General features: G+C 35.0%; 1 protein-coding gene across 1 annotated transcript in view; it reads right to left on the reverse strand.

The window, feature by feature from the left end:
- Positions 1-2,495: 2,495 nt before the first annotated feature.
- ABCE1 (ATP binding cassette subfamily E member 1) overlaps positions 2,496-22,450 on the reverse strand; it is a 31,808-nt gene continuing 11,853 nt past the window's right edge. The window contains exons 5-18 of the mRNA XM_019420553.2: positions 22,120-22,237; positions 21,375-21,512; positions 21,163-21,232; positions 20,820-20,916; positions 19,829-19,918; positions 14,066-14,187; positions 11,165-11,386; positions 10,121-10,180; positions 9,968-10,026; positions 7,426-7,536; positions 7,199-7,341; positions 6,948-7,070; positions 5,434-5,545; positions 2,496-4,129 (exon numbers count right to left, since the gene is read on the reverse strand). Of these exons, the coding sequence (XP_019276098.1) occupies positions 4,082-4,129; positions 5,434-5,545; positions 6,948-7,070; positions 7,199-7,341; positions 7,426-7,536; positions 9,968-10,026; positions 10,121-10,180; positions 11,165-11,386; positions 14,066-14,187; positions 19,829-19,918; positions 20,820-20,916; positions 21,163-21,232; positions 21,375-21,512; positions 22,120-22,237 (1,513 nt within the window). The 3' untranslated portion in view covers positions 2,496-4,081. The remainder of the gene's footprint in view (positions 4,130-5,433; positions 5,546-6,947; positions 7,071-7,198; positions 7,342-7,425; positions 7,537-9,967; positions 10,027-10,120; positions 10,181-11,164; positions 11,387-14,065; positions 14,188-19,828; positions 19,919-20,819; positions 20,917-21,162; positions 21,233-21,374; positions 21,513-22,119; positions 22,238-22,450) is intronic.

Consider the following 22,450-nt stretch of genomic DNA (forward strand, 5'->3'; position numbering starts at 1 on the left):
GCGTTTAGATTGTTCATTAGAGAAGTTGGAGCTTCAAAGTCCATCCTTTTTATGTACATAATATTTCTGTAACTAGATTTTAGTTTTCACATTCAGAAAAAAAATCGAGATCAAAAGATGCAAATACAGAAGATGAACAGTGTGATTCTCATGGCCTCCTATCTCTTTGAATATTTTACTTAACTGTTCACAATAAAAATTCTGGGTACTAATTTTTTTCTTTTAAATGAAAACCTTGGCTTTAGGCTAACCAACTTCAGATGGAGTAGAAAACCAGACTAACTGCTGTATTTATGTACCTACCTGTGTATGTACCTGTTACTATGACTATGTAGCTTGTTGAATGTTTCCTGTGTATTACTTCCTAGACCAGAAGTTAGTTAAAAGTATTTGAATTATGTATACTTTTATAGGGTATATAGAATTATATAGGGTATATTCACAAAGTAGGGGCCAAAAGTGGAGGCCAGAAACCCAAGGTATGGACATACAGTGACACTAAGCCTGCATTCCATGAAAAGGGATGGATGGACATGGTTGACAGTTTCATTAGCTGTGAACTGTGTAGATACGGGAGAGACTGGGGCACGCGCAGTGTTGGGAACTGGAACTAACATTTGCATTAAAGCCAGGAGCACCCCAGCAAAAAAGGCAATCCTAAAGTAAGATAAGCCTAAAAGCCCCAAACACTGAGAATGTGTTGGCAAGCTAAGATAAAAGTAGTTTCTAGCTGGTAATATATGTGGGTCACCTAGCCAGAAACGAATGCAGAGCCTTCCATGAGACAGACCTCAGCCAAGGAGGCAAAGTTACTTTAACAGGAAGGTCGTTTGGATTTAACTGCTTAAATAAAGTTTTATTTCCCTTTCATAACAAATCTCAAGGGAAGTGGTAGGTGGCAGTTGTACAGTTTTAATGTGAAGACTAGCATCCTTGCGGCTTTCTTGGCATTTCCCTATGCCACTTTATGGTAACAAATCCACAAGAAGTATTACCAAATATGTATCTCCTTTTCTTAGTAAGTCAAGAGGGCTTCCAGAAACACTCCAAGAGACTTCTACTTTGAACTTACTGGCTAGAACTGGGTCAACATGGCCATGCCTAGCTGTAAGAGAGACTAGGAAAATGAAGAAGAACTTGTCATGATTGTCTTTGCTCATTTATAACCCACTGTCCGGTGCTGGGTACATACTACCCTATGAAATTGCAAGGAAGGAGGTGCTGGTGAGTACAAGGTTGGGAAGGAAAAAGGGAGTGTTTAGCGCACTAAACCTTGGGATTTTCACAGATAAAATACCACAACATCAATTCATTAATCAAAAAGCAAGGAAACAATCCCATCAAGAGTAAGAGGTAGCAGAAACAGTTAAGTGGACAGGATCTAGGTGGTTCAAAAATACTGAAAGACGACAGAATAAAAACTAAAAGCTGTTGAACTGCTATCTTGGTAATTCTAGCGGCTGCCTTAACTGGTATTTGCTTTATCTCCTCAATCCCTAACGAGCACGTAAAAACCTGTAATGAAGGCAATGAGAATCCACTAAACCTGCCTGTATTCATCCTTTCCTCTCATTTCTTCATGCCCATGCTGATTTCTGTCTCACCTGACATTTATTCTGCTTCGCATTAGATTATCATTTGTCATTGTAGATGTTACTTTTTCTGGGAGCTACCTCCTTCACTTAGCCCTGACTCTCCAACCCAGAATGGTTTCTCTTCTGAACCAGAGTGTGCATTCGCCAAACACTGGGTTGTGAGCTTGACATAAATGTATCTAAATGGATATGGATGAAATTATAAACTGAGTTGTTTATCTCTGGCCACGATGTAAAAGGCAAACTACATGCCAGATGTCAAACTATGCAATTATAAGCAAGAGATTCGGGACTGGGCTTCAAGATGCTATGGTCTAATATCAGGTAAACCTAAATTGCATAAATACACTGCTTTTGTTAATACTGCTGTACACTGAACATAATACAGATTCTCTCTTTATTGAAGGTTTAAAAACTTAAGATCTCTAAACAGTTGATACATACAGTATATGAAGTTCAAAAGGTAATGGCCATATGTGTATATATCCCCTTTCCTTTGCCTGTTCTTTAGCCAAGTTCTCATTCCCCAAAGGCTTACTGTCTTGAGTATCCTTTTGGTATTTTAATATTTTATATATTTTCAATAAATGGTGTATTTATGAACTGTTGCACCATTTAGAGATATTTTCCAATCAGGACATAGCAATCTTTCCAAATTTAATAGCTAACATCTGCATTGGTAGTGTATTCGAGTTGGCTTTTATAGAAAAACTTTTGTGTTAGCAACTGTAAGATCTTTTCTATTGCTATATAAAAGTTTAACATCTAAATCTGTATTTTAAAAATTTCATTTACACAAACAGTATTACAGTTAATACATATTCTGTCGTCAGCAATACGTAGAAAGAACTGTGCTTATCAACAAGTGTTTTCTTTAGGACAGAATACGGAATCAGTAAGTAAAAACAGCTTTTGTCTTATTTTATTCAATATACTTGAAATAATCATTCACAAATTTAACCTATCCTTAAAAATAGGCACTACTTATTTTAGTATAATCCCATTTATGTACAAAACAAACCCTTTACATATTCACACTTAGCTAAGTGCACAGAAAAAGCATAAAAGGATATATATTAAATGCAAACACTGGTAACCTCTGGGAGGGTAATGTGAGGAGAGGACATTTTATTAACATGTATTTCAGTAGGTTTGAATTTTTCACAACAAACATGTATTTATGGATTACTCAAATTTTTAAAAGGCCTAAAGGGGACCAGTTAAATCACATTCTCTATTCATTGTCTGCATGTTAATTAACGCTTCTATGGTTTTAAGGAGCTCTAAAAGTTTGTTCAGTAATTTCTAATTTTCCTATTTTACCTGCCCCATTAATTCATTTCAGTAAACTCTTTTCCTCACTTGTAGTATAAGTTCCAGTTCAGTGCACTAGAAGTGTAATTGAGAGTGGTTTCATACCACATCCCACTGTTCAAACTCAGGAACTTGAGATGCAGTAAGTTTTTAGAGCTCTTGCTACATACTATCCAAAACTCCAAAGTCAAACAGATGTAGATAATGTCCTCTAGATCCAAACATGGAGAGGAGTATATTTGGTACCAAGAGATATTTTACAATGCTATCTGGGGACTCGTTTGCATTAATGTCGCCTGTAATGTTGTCCTTGGCTGCCCATCAGAAACCTGTGGAAGTTTAAAATTACACAGATGCTTAGGCATCAACTCTAAATATTTTGAAGGAAGCAAATATTCTTCAAAATGCTTTTCCTAAATTTTGATCAATGATTACATAAATGTCTAAAGAATGACATTACTTGGGAAAATTATAGAATCTTATGGAATGCTGAAACTGAGTAATTCAGAGGAAAGTTAGGATTTTTTTCTGGCAGATGGGGGTGGTGTGTGGAAATGATTTTTGATACTAAAACACACCGAAAACAATGTAAACAATGCTAAGTTGGGAACATGGCCATTTTCCAACAGTGGGGTTTTGTAGTAATTTTACTTTGAAAGTCTAAACACACTGATAACATAGTGCAAAGACTGAAAACAAGTAACAAATATAATCCTGATGTTTATTTATCAAATTTCATTAGTGGAGTCTTCGGCTTTTAAAATAAGGGCAGCTTCATTATACTGGCATATTTGGCAAACTAGAAGTATGGAAAGCTTTTTCAAGATTTTTAAAAGGGGGCAACACTGATCAGCATTTGGTACACGAATATGATAACACCTACTGAAATCTTCCCATACATCATGAAAACTTGGGAGGTAATTTGTATAGCTTGAAATGTCTTCATTTTAGAATGTTATATACAAAAAGGGCCTTATCAAGAACAGAAAAGTGGCATTTTCTGTGTTCGTACTAATTTACAACACAACTGGCTTTTGATGTTACATTAAGTAAATTATAGCTCAAGTTCCAGAGTATGTGGGGCATTAAAAACCTGATTCAAGTTTTATATGACAAAAATCCCAATAAATGTTTCTTTTAAGAAATGGCTTCTCAACATTCTCAGATTCGGTCTAGTCATCCAAGAAAAAGTAGTTTCCACTCTTCTTTTGTTCTACGTCCTAAAAAAAGAAACAGAAGCAACAAAAATCAACACCATTCTCCTATACGTAGGGGTAGTCTTTCACCCAGTCTTGTTTAGCAGCGTTTACAAGTGTCTATACAACCTCCTCTGCATGCACTGTCTGCTTCTGGACATTTGTGGGTCCACTAAATCAAAGGCAGGATTACTACTACTGCTAATCATCCCTACAACCAGAACACTTCCCTTGGTCCATCCTCAAGCAAAGCCTCTTCATAGAACATGCCTTACGTATGCATGTAAAATTCTGCTTTATAAAATACTATTTCCAGCTGAACTCTTGAATTCCACTTTTATCATTCTAACTTTAAACTCCCAGTCCAAAAGGTAACATTGTCTAGTTTGAGAACTGCCTATTACACAAAACTCATATAGAACTATTTTTTTCCCAGTTCAGTTTACAGACTGGCTTAAAACTGTAATTGTAATTTCCTTATCTTGGCTAGAGAGTAAGATAAATCATACACAAACAAAATACACAGTGAAGCCTAAAGGCATCAAGACACTGTTAGCTCTTTAAGAATACAGAATGTATATGTTGGCTTTGTCTCTGCTTTCCAAGAGGTCATACACTTTAGTGGAAAAGCTAGAGTACAAATATGAAAATAATAAAATCTAGTAAATGGTAGTATTAAAAACAAGGGCTAGAGGGCCATGAAGCATAAGCAGCATTTTAAGCAGGCACTGCAGGAGGTATTTAAAAACACAGAAATGCTTTTTTTAGAGGTCATTTGCTTTTTTTCCCCAAGTGACCAAGAAATTATCTTCTAAAAAAAAAACATGTTTCATAGTCTACATCAACTATAAAGAGCATAATCAATTATTTTATGTACACCAATGAAAAACGCTGCCAATTAAACTGACAAAATGTTTTTCCATTGTGTAGAATTTTATGCTCATTGAAGACGTTTGCTCGGATTCTTAAAATATTTTAATCAGGTGTTGCTCTCGTGCTCTTGAAAAATAGATAAGAGAAACCGGTCATTTGTAAAAACTCTGTATCAACAGTGAATTAGTGTAATCTTTCTGAAGACGTTAAAAAGGCAAGTAAACTCAACACAGACAGTACAACAGTGGGTACAACTCGAGATAACAGGTCTGAGTCCATGTAGCAATAGCAACTATATCAGAATTACTGCCTACCAGACTATTAGATGAGAAAAATATGAATCAGAATTAATGAAATGGCAAAATTTTTTCATGAAAGTCTTCCAATTTGAAACATGCCTTTCAATGATTTATAATGAGAAATTAGCCACGATTTAAGATAGTTTTTCTACATACCTTAATTGAATTGAGTTTGTTTATTCTTGGCCTATAGTTGTTTGGATCTCTTCTGAATGTAATTTCAAGCTGAGACAAAAACTTATTCATGCCAGCCAAAAGAGTTTGAGGACTAGAGGAAAAATAAGATCAACTGTGATTAAAATTCATCCCACCAAAGTTAACTACTTTTTGGGATTGAAGAGTATTCATATTAAGCATCACTGTTTTAATTCCTTAATCATATCTGAATAATAGTATATAATTATAGCATATTATAAGTTAATTCTATGTTCAGAAGTGTCTTTCCTTGGAGTACTTAGTTTGGCTATAATATTTTGTGCAAAACAGACCCAGTTTGACCTGTGTTTCTCATCTGGAAAAAGAAACATTTAAGATGGACGTTACTACTATAGAAAAACAAAAGATCATTAATTAGGAGATTACAGAATTTCAAATCTGACATTTATAGGAGATAAGAGAATTTAACAGAAAAGGTAAAGTTCACATCAGAAATTTGGCACTGGAGGGAGTATGTACAGCACAATGGATTTTACTTGTACCTCCTTATTCCATTTCTATGCATCATTCACCTTTTTTTACCCAAATTAGTTCTTAAATCACACTAAATTGCATCATACTTGTGAAACACTTTAATAAGCATTTTTTGTAAATACAGATGATGGTTATTTAAATAAGCTTTACAGAGTCTATGAAACTGCCCTGTCAAAGAAATATGGAATTCCCAATTGATGAACAAATTAAAATGAAAAGAAATTCTGGGAAGAAGCTCAGTAAAGTACTTTTATTTTTTGGATGAATTATTCAAATAGCAACTCCTTTCCTCCCTAAAATCAGAGAACATAATGGAATCACACGAAATTGCTCTTTTTATAGGTAAAAAATGGCTGAATGTCAGTAATTTCATACGGTTCAACTTAAGAGGGTTTTAGCACTAAGACATTCCTCATAAACTGATTTCAATGTGAGACTTCTCTAAATTACAAGAGCTCTAAATCAGGACAATAAGGAAAAATTAGAGGAAAAAAAAGGAGAAAAGGTAAAATCATTTTGACCCTGCTATAGATCAATACCAGATATTTGGGGTCCACTGTGAGCATTACCACTAGCAGTGTAAGTTGGGCAAATCATATAACCTTGTTTCCTTAACTGCTGTATGCAAAAACATCTATAGTTTTCAGGGAATTACTTGCAAAATCAAAATCCTAGTATGTTTTGAAAATCCAAATAATGAAGCAGACAAAAGTTAACTTTCAAGAAAAGCTGAGCAGCCCAGAGCTCTGCATGCTTATTCCCTAGGGTCAGGAGTTCTAAACTATATAGTCTGAGCACTTCCATCCAGTATTCAATATGAATAATCCTGGGAGTCACAGAATCATTCTTAGAATTTCTGGCTACTTCTTTAAAAATTAAAATGGTATGATTAATGTTTATAAGCTTCTTGGAAAATTCTGAGTAATACTTTTCTAACAGAACTTATAACTAGGCTTGAATATTTCAGAAAACAGTTGTACCTGTTTGCGACTGTGTTCTTAGATGGAATACCATCAAAGACGATGACTCGATCTGCTAGATAGGTGGCCATAATGAAGTCGTGTTCCACAACAAAGGCTGTCTTCTTAGCATGGAGTATGAAACTAAAATACATGATTTTGAACATGTTTCCAGTTTTACATGATCAAATATTCAAATGTGTATTAAGTAAGCACCGTTGTATGCCAGTGCACATTAACTAAAAGTAATACTCTTAGTGGCAGGACATTACCGTTTGACAACTCGAGCTGCCATCAATCTTTGCTCAGAATCCAAATATGCAGATGGTTCATCAATTAAATAGACATCAGCCGGTTTGCCCAAACAAAGAGCTAAAGCTACTCGCTGCAGTTCACCACCAGATAACGTCTGCACCTATTTGGAGAAAAAAAGTTTAGCAAACCACGCAGAGACACCCAAAGCTTAAAATAATAACATAACAAAAATCAAAATACATACTTCTTGATCGATGATGTTTTCAATTTGCAGAGGCTTCATCACATCAGTCACAAACTGTGGATGAGTGTACGCATCTCTTATTTTTTCATGTAGTAACTGTCGAACACTTCCCTGTTTTTAGTGAAAAAAGTATTGGAATTTTCAGTACAGAACTCCTCTATCTTCACCAAGTTAAGCTCCAGAGCAAAAGTATATCAATTTACTACCCACAGATATGATAGTATTATGCTTCTCCATCGTCTATGGCGTGTCCTAAAATTATTAGAAACCCATCATGTCCAACAAGTAAAAACAATCTTAAAATCTAAGAGTAGTAAACAATGACTGTTTCAAGAAAGAAATCATTTGATAGGGCGTGTGGGTGTCCCAGTCAGGTAAACGTCTGACTCTTGGTTTTCGGCTCAGGTTATGATCTCACGGTTCGAGGGTTTCAGCCCTGTGGTCAGGCTCCGTGCTGTTAAGCAGGCTGTTAGCATGGAGCCTGCTTGGGATTCTCTGTCTCCCTCTTTGCCCCTCCCCTGCTTGCTCTTGATCTTTAAATAAATAAATAGTAAAAAAAAAAAAAAAAAAAAAAGAAAAAGTTTAGAAAGTTTAAGAAATCATTTGAGAATAGGAATAATGCTCAAGGTCAGTGTTGGTATCAAGTACCCTTAGGCAATCAGCAAGATAAGACAAAATGCATAATACAATAGGGATGATTTCTAAAGATGTCATGTGCTTGTTATTTAAGGAGAGGGCCGAGTCTGAGAACTTAAAAGCTAAGCTTACACAAAGTACCAACGATAAAAATTGTTTTAAGTATTTATTTTTGAGAGCGCGAGTGTGAGCAGGGGAGGGGCAGAGAAAAAGGGAGAGAGAATCCCAAGCAGGCTCTGTATTGTCAGTGTGGAGCCCAACGTGGGGCTCAAACTCACGAACCGTGAGACATGACCTGAGCCAAAATCAAGAGTTGGACTAAGCTACCCAGGTGACCCCAATGATAAAACTTTTAGTGTAAATCTAAGCAATCTCAAATAGGCCTAACAAAGTGAAGGCTGAGGTCCTGAGTGCAAATACCATAGTTAAGAAGTTCACTACAATACTTGCAGAACCAAAGGTTAACTTTGTTTTCAAGGTTCAGATTTTAAAATTTATCAGTATTTTTTTTTATGACCAAATAACATTCAATTTCATGGATATAGCACATTGTGTTTATCCATTTACAACTGACAGACATTGTGGTTGTTTTCCACTTTTTGGCTATTATGAATACATTTGTGTGCAAATTTTTGTGTTGAGATAGGTCTTCATTTCTCCTGGGTATGTATTTAGGAGTGGAAATGTTGGTTCATATGTAACTATGTTTAATCGTAAGAACAAAAAACAAACAAACAAACAAAAAAATCCTAAGAACTGCCAGGTGTTTTTTTTTTTTAAAGTGGCTCTACCATTTTACATTCCCATCAGCAATGTATGGTGTTCCAATTTCTCCACATCTTCACCAAAACTTGTTACTGTCTTTTTAAGTCATCCTAGTGGGTGTGCAATATCTCACTGTAGTTTTGATTTGCATTTCCCTAATGACTAATGGTACTGAGCATCTTTTCAGGTGCTTATTTGGCCATTTGAATATTTTCTTTGAAAAAATGTCTATTCAGGGGTGCCTGGGTGGCTCAGTTGGTTGACTTTTTTTTTTTTTTTTTTTGAGAGAGAGGGACAGGAGGGGGGGGAGAGAGAGAGAGAGAGAGAGAGAGAGAGAGAGAGAGAGAGAGAGAGAGAGAGAATCTTAAGCATGTTCCATACTCAGTGCAGAGCTGACATGGGGCTCGATCCCACGACCCTGGGATAATGAGCTGAAATCAAGAGTTGGATGCTCAACCAACTGAGCCATCTGGGTGCCCCAAGCGTTTAACTCTTTTTTTTTTTTTTTTTAAATGTTTATTTACTTTTGAGACAGAGGGCGAGTGAGGGAGGGGCAGAGACAGAGGGAGACACAGGATCCGAAACTGGCTCCAGGCTCTAAGCTGGAAGCACAGAACCTGATGCAGGGCTTGAACCCACGAAGCGTGAGATCATGACCTGAGCTGAAGTCGGACACTCATCCGACTGAGCCACCCAGGCGCCCCACCAAGCATCTGACTCTTGATCTCAGCTCAAGGATTGATCTCAGCTCAGGGATTGATCTCAGGATTGACTGCACTGGCTTCATGCTGGGCATGGAGCCTACTTTAAAAAAAAAAAAAAAAAAAGTCTATTCAAATCCTTTGTTTTTAAACTGAGTTGTAACAGTTCTTTATGTATATTCTGGATATGAGTCTGGATATGAGTATTATTAGATAAATGATTTGCAAATGTATTTGGCCATCTTGTAGGTGGCCTTTTATTTTCTTGCTAGTGTTATGTGGAAATGAATCAATGACTTATGTCTTAATTCTTTCTTTAGCCGCTTTCGGTAAAACACAGAAATTTGGAGAAGAATTTTGATACAGTGAAAGATTAAAGCTATAGGTGTGTGTGTGCATAAACTTTCCTTTAATAACCAAATAACAGAATAATAACTCACAGTTGATTTGGGACTGATTTTCTGTGGCTTATAACTGACATTGAGAACTGGTACTTCTCCTGCAAAATAATGCAAATAAAGACACTGAAAATTACCCATATCTTCAAAGTTTCCTATGTGAGAAAGAGTAAAAACACAACAATGCAACAGTACCTCCTTCATCAGGCTTAAGTCTTCCAGCAAGCATTCTGATAAATGTGGTTTTACCAGTACCTGCCAACACAATATATACAACAGACAGACTTGTAAGATGCTTCATGTTTACTTAAAGTAAAACATTATGTACACTACTGGATTTTAATTGAGAAATTAGTTTTAAAGGTATAAACTGACACTACTCAATTCTGAAGCCTAAACAAAAATACTTGAAACTTTCATGATATGCTTCTGAAGTATCATTCGAAACTAATTAGAGGAATATAGACTAATAAATCTTATTAGTAACCATTACAAGTTTTGGGCTACTTTTTAAAAGACTTTTTTAGCTTAAATACCAATACAACTTATTGTTAAGGAATGTAATATTGTTATGATTGATACCATGATGTGAAAGTCCATTTGCATAAAACGCAACCCGGTTCAAAATTCTTCCATTACCTAAAGACTGAAATACATGGCAAAATCGTCGTAGAAAACTTCTCTTCTATAGACTTATAAGCTCTAAGTATACAATTCAAATCTTTTTTTTTCAATCTTGAAAGCATTACCAGACATTTGGTACTCGAATTCAACTCATAGCCCTATTTATGATAGTAATCTAAAATTGAAAATTCAGGTAATAACAACTATTTACAAAGGTAGACTAGCCTGAATTTAAAATAATAAAAGCTCAAATGGAGGAATTCAAGAAAAAATCTTAAACTAGATTCCTTCTGAATTACATTATTTTATCCTTTCCTTCCTCATTTGTTTCTAAGATGAATAAATCCCCTAATAATTTATACACAGAAAAACTAGCTTGGAAAAGTATCTTATTTTCACTAAAAGTTATGGAACAAAATATATGAACTATAAACTTGATTGGATGGCAATGACATTAAATCATACAATGTTATAAAATGTGAACTACACTGAGAAATGTATGGATTCAGTCTAGCTCCCACTTACAACTGAGTCAAAATTTTTCATGGAGTAGCTGAAACGAAGTAACTGGATAAACAACAGACTTCCAAATATCACAAAATAAGGAAAACTTACCATTCTCCCCCAGCATCACCATGATTTCAGAATCTGTAAACTCTCCAGCTACAATTGCTAGCTCAAACTCTCCCATTTTCTTCTTCATTCCAGGATATTTATACATACACATCTTTTTAACTTCTTCTTCATTTGCTGTCTCAGCCACTTTAAAAACAAGTGATGCATCTCTGAATCTCAAGTTTTCTGTTGGAACGTAGCCATCCAAAAAAATGTTTATGCCTGTTGGAAAGTCATTGACAAAAGATTAGTGAAGGTCACTTAAAGACTAATCTTTTCCACAGCAAGAAATTATCATATAAAACCCAAAATCCTAGGCTCTCCTGGGAGCAATCGAAGCACAGATTTCAAATATCTGTGAATGTGTGGTAACATGCAGTGACAAAAGGGTGTCTTATGTATTTGATACAAGTTTAAAAAACTTAAGCATATATATACAAAGAATATCTTTTCACTAATGATGTGATTTTTATATAAGATTTTCTTCCCCATCAGGTTTTGTGCAAAAGAATATGGTGCCGTTTCTGTTTTTTTTTAAATCAAAACTTGTGATCTTTCTCAAAAAATGACAAGTAAAAAATGGGAGTATTTTCATAGACTGACATAAAATAATACAGTCTGGAGAATAATTTTTTAAATAAACAAGTTATGAATATGCATTTTCGCATGAGATCTAGATACCATAAGCTGAAGTTCTAAAATATTGCATATTTTCAGATTAATTTTCCAGGTTTGCAACACATTTATAATAATGAACTTCATTTAACATTTTTTTGGCTTCACTGTACAAAAATATACACCATTATCTAAACATTTTTTAGTGACTGAAAGAAAACTAACATATTGTGCACGAGAATCCCTCCATATTAAAACTGTGATGATGTGCAATGGCAGACACAGAAATGAAAAAGTGGATTACATGGGAAAAATGCAAAGATCTATTTTCAGTGATTCCTATATTTAAGATAAGAGAAAGATAGTAGCTCAAGTCTGGAAGGTCTCGAAAGAAAGCTTGAGGATGTTATTCATCTCATCTGGAACTCAGAGCCCTATCTGGGAGACTACAGCCTCTGCCTAGAACACAGGTGTTCAATATTTGCTGAAAGTAAATTCATTCTGCCAAAACTAGTATTTTTTGATCTTAAAACTATTTAAAAATTATAAATGTGAGGTTAAAAAAATTAAAACCAAAAGTTAGAAAGGAACTTAGACTTGACGGAAACCTTAGTAGCCACTGATTCCAAATGCCTAATTTATCAGGTAAGGAAATGAAGACTCAGAAAATTGTGTGCAAAGAGACATTAAAAAACCAGCCTTTCCATTTCTACTGTAAAACTTGTCAATCTAAAACTGAGTCTAAGCTATAACTGTCTTTAGAGCTCAAAGAGAGCTTTTACATTATGTATGACATTAATTTCAGTATATTAAAAGAAAGCAGAAAGAAGGAAAGTTTATTAGAATTGTTTTAACAAACAAGGCACATTAAAAGCTTCAGCAGGAACCATTTCTTAAATGGAATAGCTTTTGGGGCACCTGGGTGGCTCAGTCAGTTAAGCATCCGACTCTTGGTTTTGGCTCAGGTCATGATCTCATGGTTTGTGAGATCGAGCCCGGCATCTGGCTCTGTACTGACAGTGCGGAGCCTGCTTGGGATTCTGTCTCTCCCTCTCTCTCTGCCCCTCCCTGGCTCGCTCTCTCTGAAAACAAAACAAACAACTTAAAAAAAAAAAAAGGCATAGCTTTTAGACAAGGCATTTATAACTACAATTGTGAAGAGTGAATGCCAGGAACCTACCTCATTATCAATGCAATTCTGGACCTATTACAAGGTATAGAATAGATAATAAATACTTGCTAATTGAGGAGAATAAAAAATTAATAACTTTCTGATATCATCTCTTAAGACTATTGGAAAGAAAATTAAGCAATCTCACAAATTTTTTCCTGAACATATGCATCTGTTTATCTCAAAGGTACAAGCAGATAAGTACTTATGTATCTCAAAAATTATTTTTGAAGAGATTGTTTTAAAAAGGAGCCTGCCTAACCTAGGCATCTACATACAAGACTACATGAATAATTATTCTTATGAAATAGGAATTTTTTCAAACTATGAACTAGGTAGTCTTTTTGTCAGTTGAAGGCACAGCTGAAAAGATGAAATATAAAGAAAAGAGGAGAAAGAAATCAGTGGTAGGAAATGGCAAAGAAATTAAAAAGAAAAAGGCATACTAGGTGGAGAATGCACTGATATTTGTTTCAGGAGCCACTTAGTGGTAGGTTAGTTTTTAGTTTTGCCTAACTTGCTTAGGTGGAGAAGAGACACGGAAAAGAGACACCAGAGAGTCCCTCTTTCCTGACAGTAGAAGGAATAAATGAAAATAGGCTTACTAAGCTATTTTATTAGGCTTTTAGTTACTCATTAAACTATATGACACTATCTTGTTTTAATTTAATACACTTACTATCTTATTAGACTTCTAGACAGTCTTAAGTTCTACAAACTTAAGACACAGATTACAGAAAAATTTGAAAAATGGGAACAAGATGAGCACTAATTAAGAGTTTCACTACTGGTTTTGGCCTTTCAAAGATAAAGCTGAAGATGATAAATACTAGAAGTTGTAGAAGCCAAAATATAATAAAAACTTTTAAGATAGCAAACAGTGAAACTGATACAGCATTTCTACCCATTGCAATAGAAAATTCTCCAAAAAGGAAGTTTTGAATAACAAACAATGTATATAACCTTATATATACATTGTTGAGTGATTAACTTCCATTAAGACTGGAGTTTTGGATAAATATTAGAGCAACATGTAACTGCTGAATATCAACAACACATTTTCTAAGCATTAGAGTGAAATAATACAGCATTGTGGAAATAGTTTTTCAAGTTACCTTCTCTTACACTAAAAGGCATAGTGACAACACCGTAAGCACTTGGTACGCCATATAAACAGCAGATGAAGTCAGAGAGATAGTCTAATACACTTAGATCATGCTCCACCACAATGATATATCTGCAAGTCAATACAGATTTTTATTTTTAAATGTAACATAACATATAAAATAAAATTATATTTAATTACAATTTAAACTCTTACACAGAACAGTATAAATTCCAGGAAAACAGATATGTTAAAAAATTTAAATGTAAAGACCATACTAAACCAAAGCCGTAAGACATTAAATAAGACTCTATCAGTCTTCCTATTTCAAATTGTTTTCCTAAACTAAAAAAAAAGTATGAAACAGTCTATGGAGACATGAAATAAGTGTGTTTTGCCAAAAAACCCCCACATTTTTAAATAAACTTTACAAAGACACAATTACAATAGATTTAAATCTGATGTAGCTTAAACTGTTTATTATGCTGTTCATCTTGCACGTTAATAAGCCCTTACAGTTGTCCTGTCCCATCTGTTAGCTGTGGTAGGGGAATACAGAGAATATGACAGAATGCTTAACCTGAGAACTTCCAAGTTAGCTGGGGAAGACAAGGAATAGACATGAAACATTACCACAAAAACCCGAAAAAAACAAAAAAAAAACTACACAGCCACGCATTTTCTCTAGATATAAAATCCAGTGAAGGCCAAGGAAATAGGTTAGTGTGTACTGGAGCACTCTGTAAGTGGGACAGTATCTGACATGACTTTTGAAGTGGTAAGAAAAAAGTATTGCTAGCATACAAACTATCAGGCAAAGAATGGTCATGACACTTTTATGCAGCACTTTATTCCTATTCAAGTTAGTTCAAAATGTTAAAAAAGCAATGTCCTACAGACACTTCAAATTCCAACTTATGTTTCCTGTACAAATAAAAATTCTCCATATTTATATTAATGCAATCATCATTCTCATAAGATAGGACTAACCTTATTCCTAATATACTGTTTAAATTGTCAAGTCTGTCAACTCTTTCTCAACGATGTCTTGTGCATTTATTTCATCCTTTTCTTTTTTCTAAATTCTAGTTCAGGCTCTCACATTTCTTTCAACATTTCTATAAACTTTTAACAAACCTCACTCTTTTCAGGTTCCCAGATATGGCTCTCAGTTGCAAATAAAACAAATTAATGTCCTAAGACTTTGTTTCAAAACTCTCCAAAACTTCAGCTATTATTTTTCCCCATGTACATATAAGGCACACTGAAAAATGGATCTTTCATTGTTTCCTGAATCCACTTTTCCACTTCTGTGTGTCTAAGAGTTATTCCTTCTCCTGAATGTTCTCCTGTCTAAATCCTCACCTGCTGAAATCTTACTCAATCCTTTAAGGTCCATCACAAATCCTACCTTCTGTAGGGTCCCCTTGATATTATGCAAATGAGCTTTCTTTCCCCAACTCTTGACCCCCTGTAACTCTGAACGGATATTTGGATTTTTATTTTTTATTATTTTTATTTATTTCTTATTTAGGACCTCAACAACTTGTCCCTAAATTGTGTGAAGTCAGACTATATAATACATTTTAGCACCTCTATGATTTTTAGTCTTGTGCTATGTACCAAAGAGATGTTTAATAAAGTTGTTGGGTAATGAAGAATTTTGGACTTATGCTAATTGGCAATGGGGCAAAATGGTTAGGTTCTTAAATAACATTGTCCAGTAAAACTTTCTATGGTTATGAAAATATTCTCTATGTACAGCATGTGGAATGTGGGTAGACTGATTGAAGGAATGAATTTTTAATTTCAATTAAAACAGTAACATGGCTAGAATGTATAGCACAGTTCTAGAATAAAGAGAACGGTAAGAAAAAACATCATTTCGGAAAGATTAATCTGTCAAGAAGAAAGAACCACTGGCTTTTTTTTAGGAAACTCCCATAGCAATCTAGGTATCAGAGAGTAAAAGGAATGAAAAAGATAATGGGGGCATGTTTAATTATGAAAAGAAAATATTAAGAGCAAATGTTTACTACCACATTGGTAGTAAGAAGCATCAGTAAAAATGGCAAATCACCCAAGTGAGCCAGTACTCATCCTGCCTTGGTGTTTTTTTGGCAATGTTCCATTATCTGGACTGTCTACTTCTTACCATTAAAACCTTCTAGACACCATGTAAGGCAGCATAGTATTACCTAGTGGCTTTAAAAAAAATTTTTTTTTAAGTTTATTTAGAGAGAGAGAGAGCACAGAGCCCGTTGTGGGGCTTGAACCCACGAAACCGAAACCTGAGAGATCTGAGCTGAAACCAAGAGTCAGATGCTTAACCGACTGAGCCACACAGGCGCCCATCTAGTGGCTTTTAATTTGCTTTGAAAAGAAGGAAAAAAACCATGTCATACATTCTGCTATCCCTACTTTTAAATGGAGCTTATGAAGAAGTCCAAAATGTAAGAAAGAATTAAGTGAGCCAGCCACTCTATTTCCTAACGGTTTGGAAAGAAACAAATCTGTAGCATAATGAGAAATTTATGCTGTGAAACTCCTACAATTAATTTTGGATTACAGTTGGGTTTTTTTTGTTTTTGTTTTTTTTTACACTTGGTTTTTAATTTAACTGAAGATGTTCTTAGAGGACAAATTCTAAAAAAATCTCATGCATTTAGCGTCCTTTCTCCAATCCATCCTCTATTTCTTGGTTTTGTTTTTTTTAAGGATAGGATAAGAAATCTTTTTATAGCATTACAGACTGAACACTGCCTTGACACATCACAGAATTTCAGAATCCAAAGAATGTGAAAATGTCTAAATAATTTTCTTTACTTTGTCAATCTAATTTGTTTTGACATGTTATCCACATTACAATTACAGTTACTGCCCTCTCAAAATAGAAGACTGTAATGATTTGCCTGAACATTTGTATATTAATGTCATCTGGTTGTAAATTACGTATCTTTTTAGTTCTCCTTTTTATTATGGTTAGGACATTATTTGATATTTTAAAAAATTATGTGTGAAAGTAGGTATGAGCTATGACTTTCATAATAAATAAATATAAAAATATTTCATAAAAGGGCTAAGGTTGAAAACTACTGACTTGATTACTTGTATGTTCTTTTCTTTACCAGACTGATAAATCCTTGAATACCGGGACTGTATCTTATATTCTTATATTCCTCAAAGAGCCTATCATAATACCCAGGCCTATGTATGATGTGAAAATTATAGCTACTATTTGGCTCAATTTAGATTATTTCTTTATCACTGATTCTAAGTTTCACTTCAAAGTATGTATATGGATCATTTGCTCCTTGAATCTAGAGAGTCAAATTTTTCAATTCTGAAAAATTCTCAGACACGATCTTTTTCATGGCTTCATTTTTCAAACTCCTATTCAGATATATGTAAACAGTCCTTTTCATTCCATTCTCTAACCCTCCTTTCTGAACTCAATCTGAGTTCAATCTCATTCTCTGTTGTATTCTGGTAATTTGCACAGATCAACCTTTTAGGTTTCTAACACTCTTTTCTGTTATCTCTAACCTGTCTAATATATGCAGTGAGGTTTTTTTTTTTTTGATTTTTTTAAATGTTTACTCATTTTTGAGAGAAAGCACATGAGTGGGGGTAGAGACAGAGAGCAGGAGAGGCAGAGAGAGAGGGGTCAGAGAGGATCCAAAGTGGGCTCTGCACTGACAGCAGTGAGCCTGATGCAGGGCTCAAACTCACAAACCACAAGATCGTGACCTCAGTTGAAGTCCAATGCTCATATGACTGAGCCACCCAGGCGCCCCAGTGAGTTTTTGTTTTTTTTTAAAGATTTTATTTTTGGGGCACCTGGGTGGCTCAGTGAGTTGAGCGTCTGACTTTGGCTCAGTTTACAATCTCACCATTTGTGGGTTTGAGCCCCGCATTGGGCTCTGCTGACAGCTCAGAGCCTGGAGCCTGCCTTGGAATCTCTCTTTCTCTCAAAAATAAATAAACATTAAAACATTTTTTTAAAGGTTTTATTTTTAAGTAATCTCTACACCCAACATGGGGCTGGAACTTACAACCCTGAGATACAGTTGCATGCTCCACCGACTGAGCCAGCCAGGTGCCTCTGTCCATTGAGTTTTTTATGTCACAGCTATACTTTCAATTTCTAAATCTGGGTTTTTTGAACATTTACCTATTGCCTTTTTCTGGTACCAGATTCTTAGGGTTTTGTATCCTTTTTTATGTTTGTATTTTATTATTTTTTTTAAAGTTTATTTATTTTGAGAGTGTGAGAGACAGCATGCACGTGCAGGAGGAGGGTTAGAGGCAGAGACAGAAGGAGAGAGAATTCTAAGCAGGCTCCGTGCTGTCAGTGCAAAGCCTGACGCGGGGCTCAAACTCACAAACTGTGAGATTATGACTTCAGCGGAGATCAAGATTCAGACACTTAACCGACTGAGCCACTCGGGGGCACCTGTGGGGTGTATTTTAGATACAACTATTTTATAGTTTTGAGAATGTCACCTGACCTCCTTGAAGGTCTAATCCTGTTGTCTGTTGTGTCTACTGCCTCCTTTGCAGATGCTTTCCTCTTAATCATTTATAGCCCTGGATTTTAGCTCATGAGTCTTTACTTGTAGGAATCCTGTGACCAGGGTTGAAGGCATATCCCTGCAAAGTGATTTTATATTTGCTTCTGCTAGGTACCATAGGACAGGACTAAAGATTCTGAGACCCTCTTTTTATGTTACTTTCTCACTGTGAAGAAGATTATCCCGATTATCTAAATTTCAATTCCACATCCATGTGAGCTGCTGGTCCATGCATATATTTGAAGGGGAGCCATCCATACATTTCAAGGAGCGAGATCTATGCTTCCTTGATATCTTCACATCTTTACCTTTTTGCTGAGAAAGCAGTTCTTTTGAGAGTCCTGACATTTTATATGTGATAATCTAATACAATGCTTTGCTTCCTGTTCACAAGTGGTTGTTAAAATCCAAGACCTTACTGCAGATGAGCAACACCCCTCAGGAAAGCCATATTCTAGTCTCTTCTTTGTAATTTATAGTTCTTTCTTTGGTTTTTGATCCCTACGGATTTCTCTTGCATTCTGTAATATCAGCTGGAGATTAAATTAGTCATTAATGAGAGGCACAAAAAATACTACACAGAAAAAAATCCCACAGCTTTGCCATGTAGTAAATTTGTAACCTAGAACAAATAACTACCTTATCTGACCTTAATCTTCCTCATCTACAAAATGGGAATACTACCAAAGAGTCTAACACACAAGATTGCTATGAGGCTCAAATGAGAGAATGGATTTAAAAACTGAAAATTACAAAAGTATCGCATAACTACAGGGTGCTGTGATTACTTAACAGGTTATTAAGAAACTATGGAATTCAGTAAGACCCTAAATAACCACAGTTACTGTGGTGATCCTTATAATGTTGTAAATTTTGTGTGTTTGAGTGACATATTCATTTGAGAATCTGGTAAAAGCTAAGAATCTGCCTCCCAGAAATCCGTACACAGATGCCAGAACTTTCAAATCATTCCAAAGTATTCCTACGCTCTCTGGAGACAGGCATTAAATAGCAGGTAGTAAATAAGTCTTGCATAAAGAACATCTGTTCTAGATAGAGGAAGGTAAATACCAGTGGTGGCTCTAAATAACTGATAGAAAACATACATACATATGACATTGATGGCCCCAGTGTTTAATCTTTAGAAATCTGTATAACTCCCCAAACAAAATAAGACAGACATACCAACCTATACTCACCTATCTGGATTTATGAGAGATCGTATAGTGATAGCAGCCTTTAAACGCTGCTTGACATCTAGGTAACTAGAAGGTTCATCAAACATGAAACTATGAGAAAGAAAAGCAAACACAATGATTTGTAAGACAAATAGGATATAATTCTATCTTACATGATATTTTAAAGCTCTGTAATATAGTTTCTGATTTAACAACAACCATACTCTCTTACACCAATGAGGAGTCCACTGCGTAAGAGTAAGAACTTTTGTATTCTGTTCAGAAGTAGAAAGAAAAAAAATTGCAAAAGCAGGGCTGCATTATCAAGCCTGGGGAGAGACTCTCTGATTAAGCTAATGTACAAAGTGTTACTGCCTCATGAAAAAATATTCTGATAAAGTCTGAAGTAATTCAGACAGCTTTGCTCTTGATTAAAGTCCATTGCATTAAAGCAAATGAGTTTTTGAAAAGGAGGGCACCGCACAGAATTATAGAACACTTTGTGGAAAAGGGCTAGCCTGCACTGGATGTCAGAGTAGGAATGTAGAAAAAGGTGGGAGCAATATATCTGGGAAAAGAGAGGCACTAGAAGGTAGGAAGGAAACTCCTTCTTCCCTTTTCTCTCTCACATGACATGCCACCCTGATTTAGGGTAATCTAAAAGACCTGTTTTACTTGAGGTATTTGAAAACCTTGCTGGCCTGGTTGGAGAGCTTAAGTTTAAAAAAATATCCTTTTATGTACAGAGTTTATGTAATATGCAACTGATCATATTAAACAGCACTGTAACCCATAAATTGTGAAGTACTTATCTAAATAAATGAGTTACTCTCCCCCTTTGGGAATAACAGGGAATGGCAATGCATGCATAAATGTTTCAACATCTTAGCTCAAAAGCAGAACCTTAGATACTATTTCTGTTAACTTCTCTCAAAAGCAATGCCTTAATAGTATTACAAATAAAAACTCTAAAATAAAGATTAAGACGTACAAAATTTGCAAAGCAACCTACATATCAGCCTTCTGTATGCAAACGACAGCACAAGCAAATCTCTGCAACTCTCCTCCTGAAAGATCTTCAACATTTCGTTCTTTTAGATGGGTTAAATCTACAAAGAATATAGAGGCATTGTGTTCAATGTTGTTAAGTTTTCTTTTACCTCTTCTAGGCAAAATGTATATATCGCACATCATTCTGGGTATGAATGATATTTCAGTTGAAAACTGTTAATGTAAAAAGTGAATACAACAATTCCTAGAGATTTTCCCCTGTATTTCAGTAATCCATATAAGTATCTATCTTTATGAGTTAAGTTCAGGGCCTATTAAAGCATGAACACAAAACAAACTCTTACCAAGCTGTTGACATACAATTGCTTGTGTCTTTGTTTCATCCTTTCGGTCCAAAATAGATCCCACTGTCCCCTATCATAATATATCAGAAATAGTTACTACTATTTTCCTTCAATATTAAAAAGTTACAAAGCAAAACAAGTTTAGTCTGATACATATTTTATACCTCCACAAATATCTAAAATACATAAATTCCTCCTAAAGAGCAACTGACCTTTGCAGCCTTGGGAATCTGGTCTACATACTGAGGTTTGATAATGGCTTTTAGGTCATCTTCTAGAATCTTGGTAAAGTAATTCTGCAATTCGGATCCACGGAAGTAAGTCAAAATTTCTTGCCAATCAGGTGGATCCTAGAAATACAATTATCTGAATTTAATAATACATAATAATGCAAAAAGGAGGACTATTACACAGTTGACTCCTGAACAACATGGATGAATTTTTTTTTGATAACTATAATCAAGTACCATAAATCTATTTTCTCTTCCTTATGACTTACTTAATATTGATAACATCTTCTTTTCTCTAGCTTGCTTTACCTTAAGATTATAGTATATAATACACGTACAAGATAGGTAACTGTTTATGTTACTGGTGTAAGGCTTCTGGTCAACCAAAGGGTATTAACAGTTAAGTTTTGGGGAGTCAAAAGTCATATACAGATTTTCGACTGTGTGTGGAGGGGGGTCATGACCCCTAACCCTCGCGTTGTTCAAGGGTCAACTGTATATCCAAATAGAAGCCTTCTGGCTTTTAAAACTTCATTAACAGTTTAAGAAAGTTCATATTTATCAGTAGCATTAACAGATCTTAATTAAAAAGGAGTTTCATCTATATATTATTTCTCAGCATTAATGAATGATACTGAAAATAAGAACATTAAAAAAATTACATCCTTTCCTTCAAAGTCTCACAAAACTGACCTAAGTATTCATTTTCATAAAGTAGTATACATACATCATACTTTCCAAGGTTTGGCTTTTGCTTTCCTGCTAAAATTTTTAGAGCAGTTGACTTTCCAATTCCATTAGTTCCAACTAATCCTAAAACTTCACCTGGACGAGGGATAGGCAACCTGTCATTAGGTATACAAAAATGGATAAATAAATAAAACTAGGATTTAGGTAGAAAAAGCTACATAATACCATAATACCATAATCATGTATTTTAATGCACTTGCACTCCACACACATCCATTAATAAGCTAAGAGATATATGCCAGATATTATTGGCTATTAGAAAAAAAAAACAGCCAAAAGTAACTTAAACTGTTAATTGTTAGAAATGC

Source organism: Panthera pardus, unplaced genomic scaffold (assembly GCF_024362965.1).
Source record: "Panthera pardus isolate Hobbes unplaced genomic scaffold, ASM2436296v1 HiC_scaffold_13, whole genome shotgun sequence".
In the NCBI taxonomy this organism is placed as follows: domain Eukaryota; kingdom Metazoa; phylum Chordata; class Mammalia; order Carnivora; family Felidae; genus Panthera; species Panthera pardus.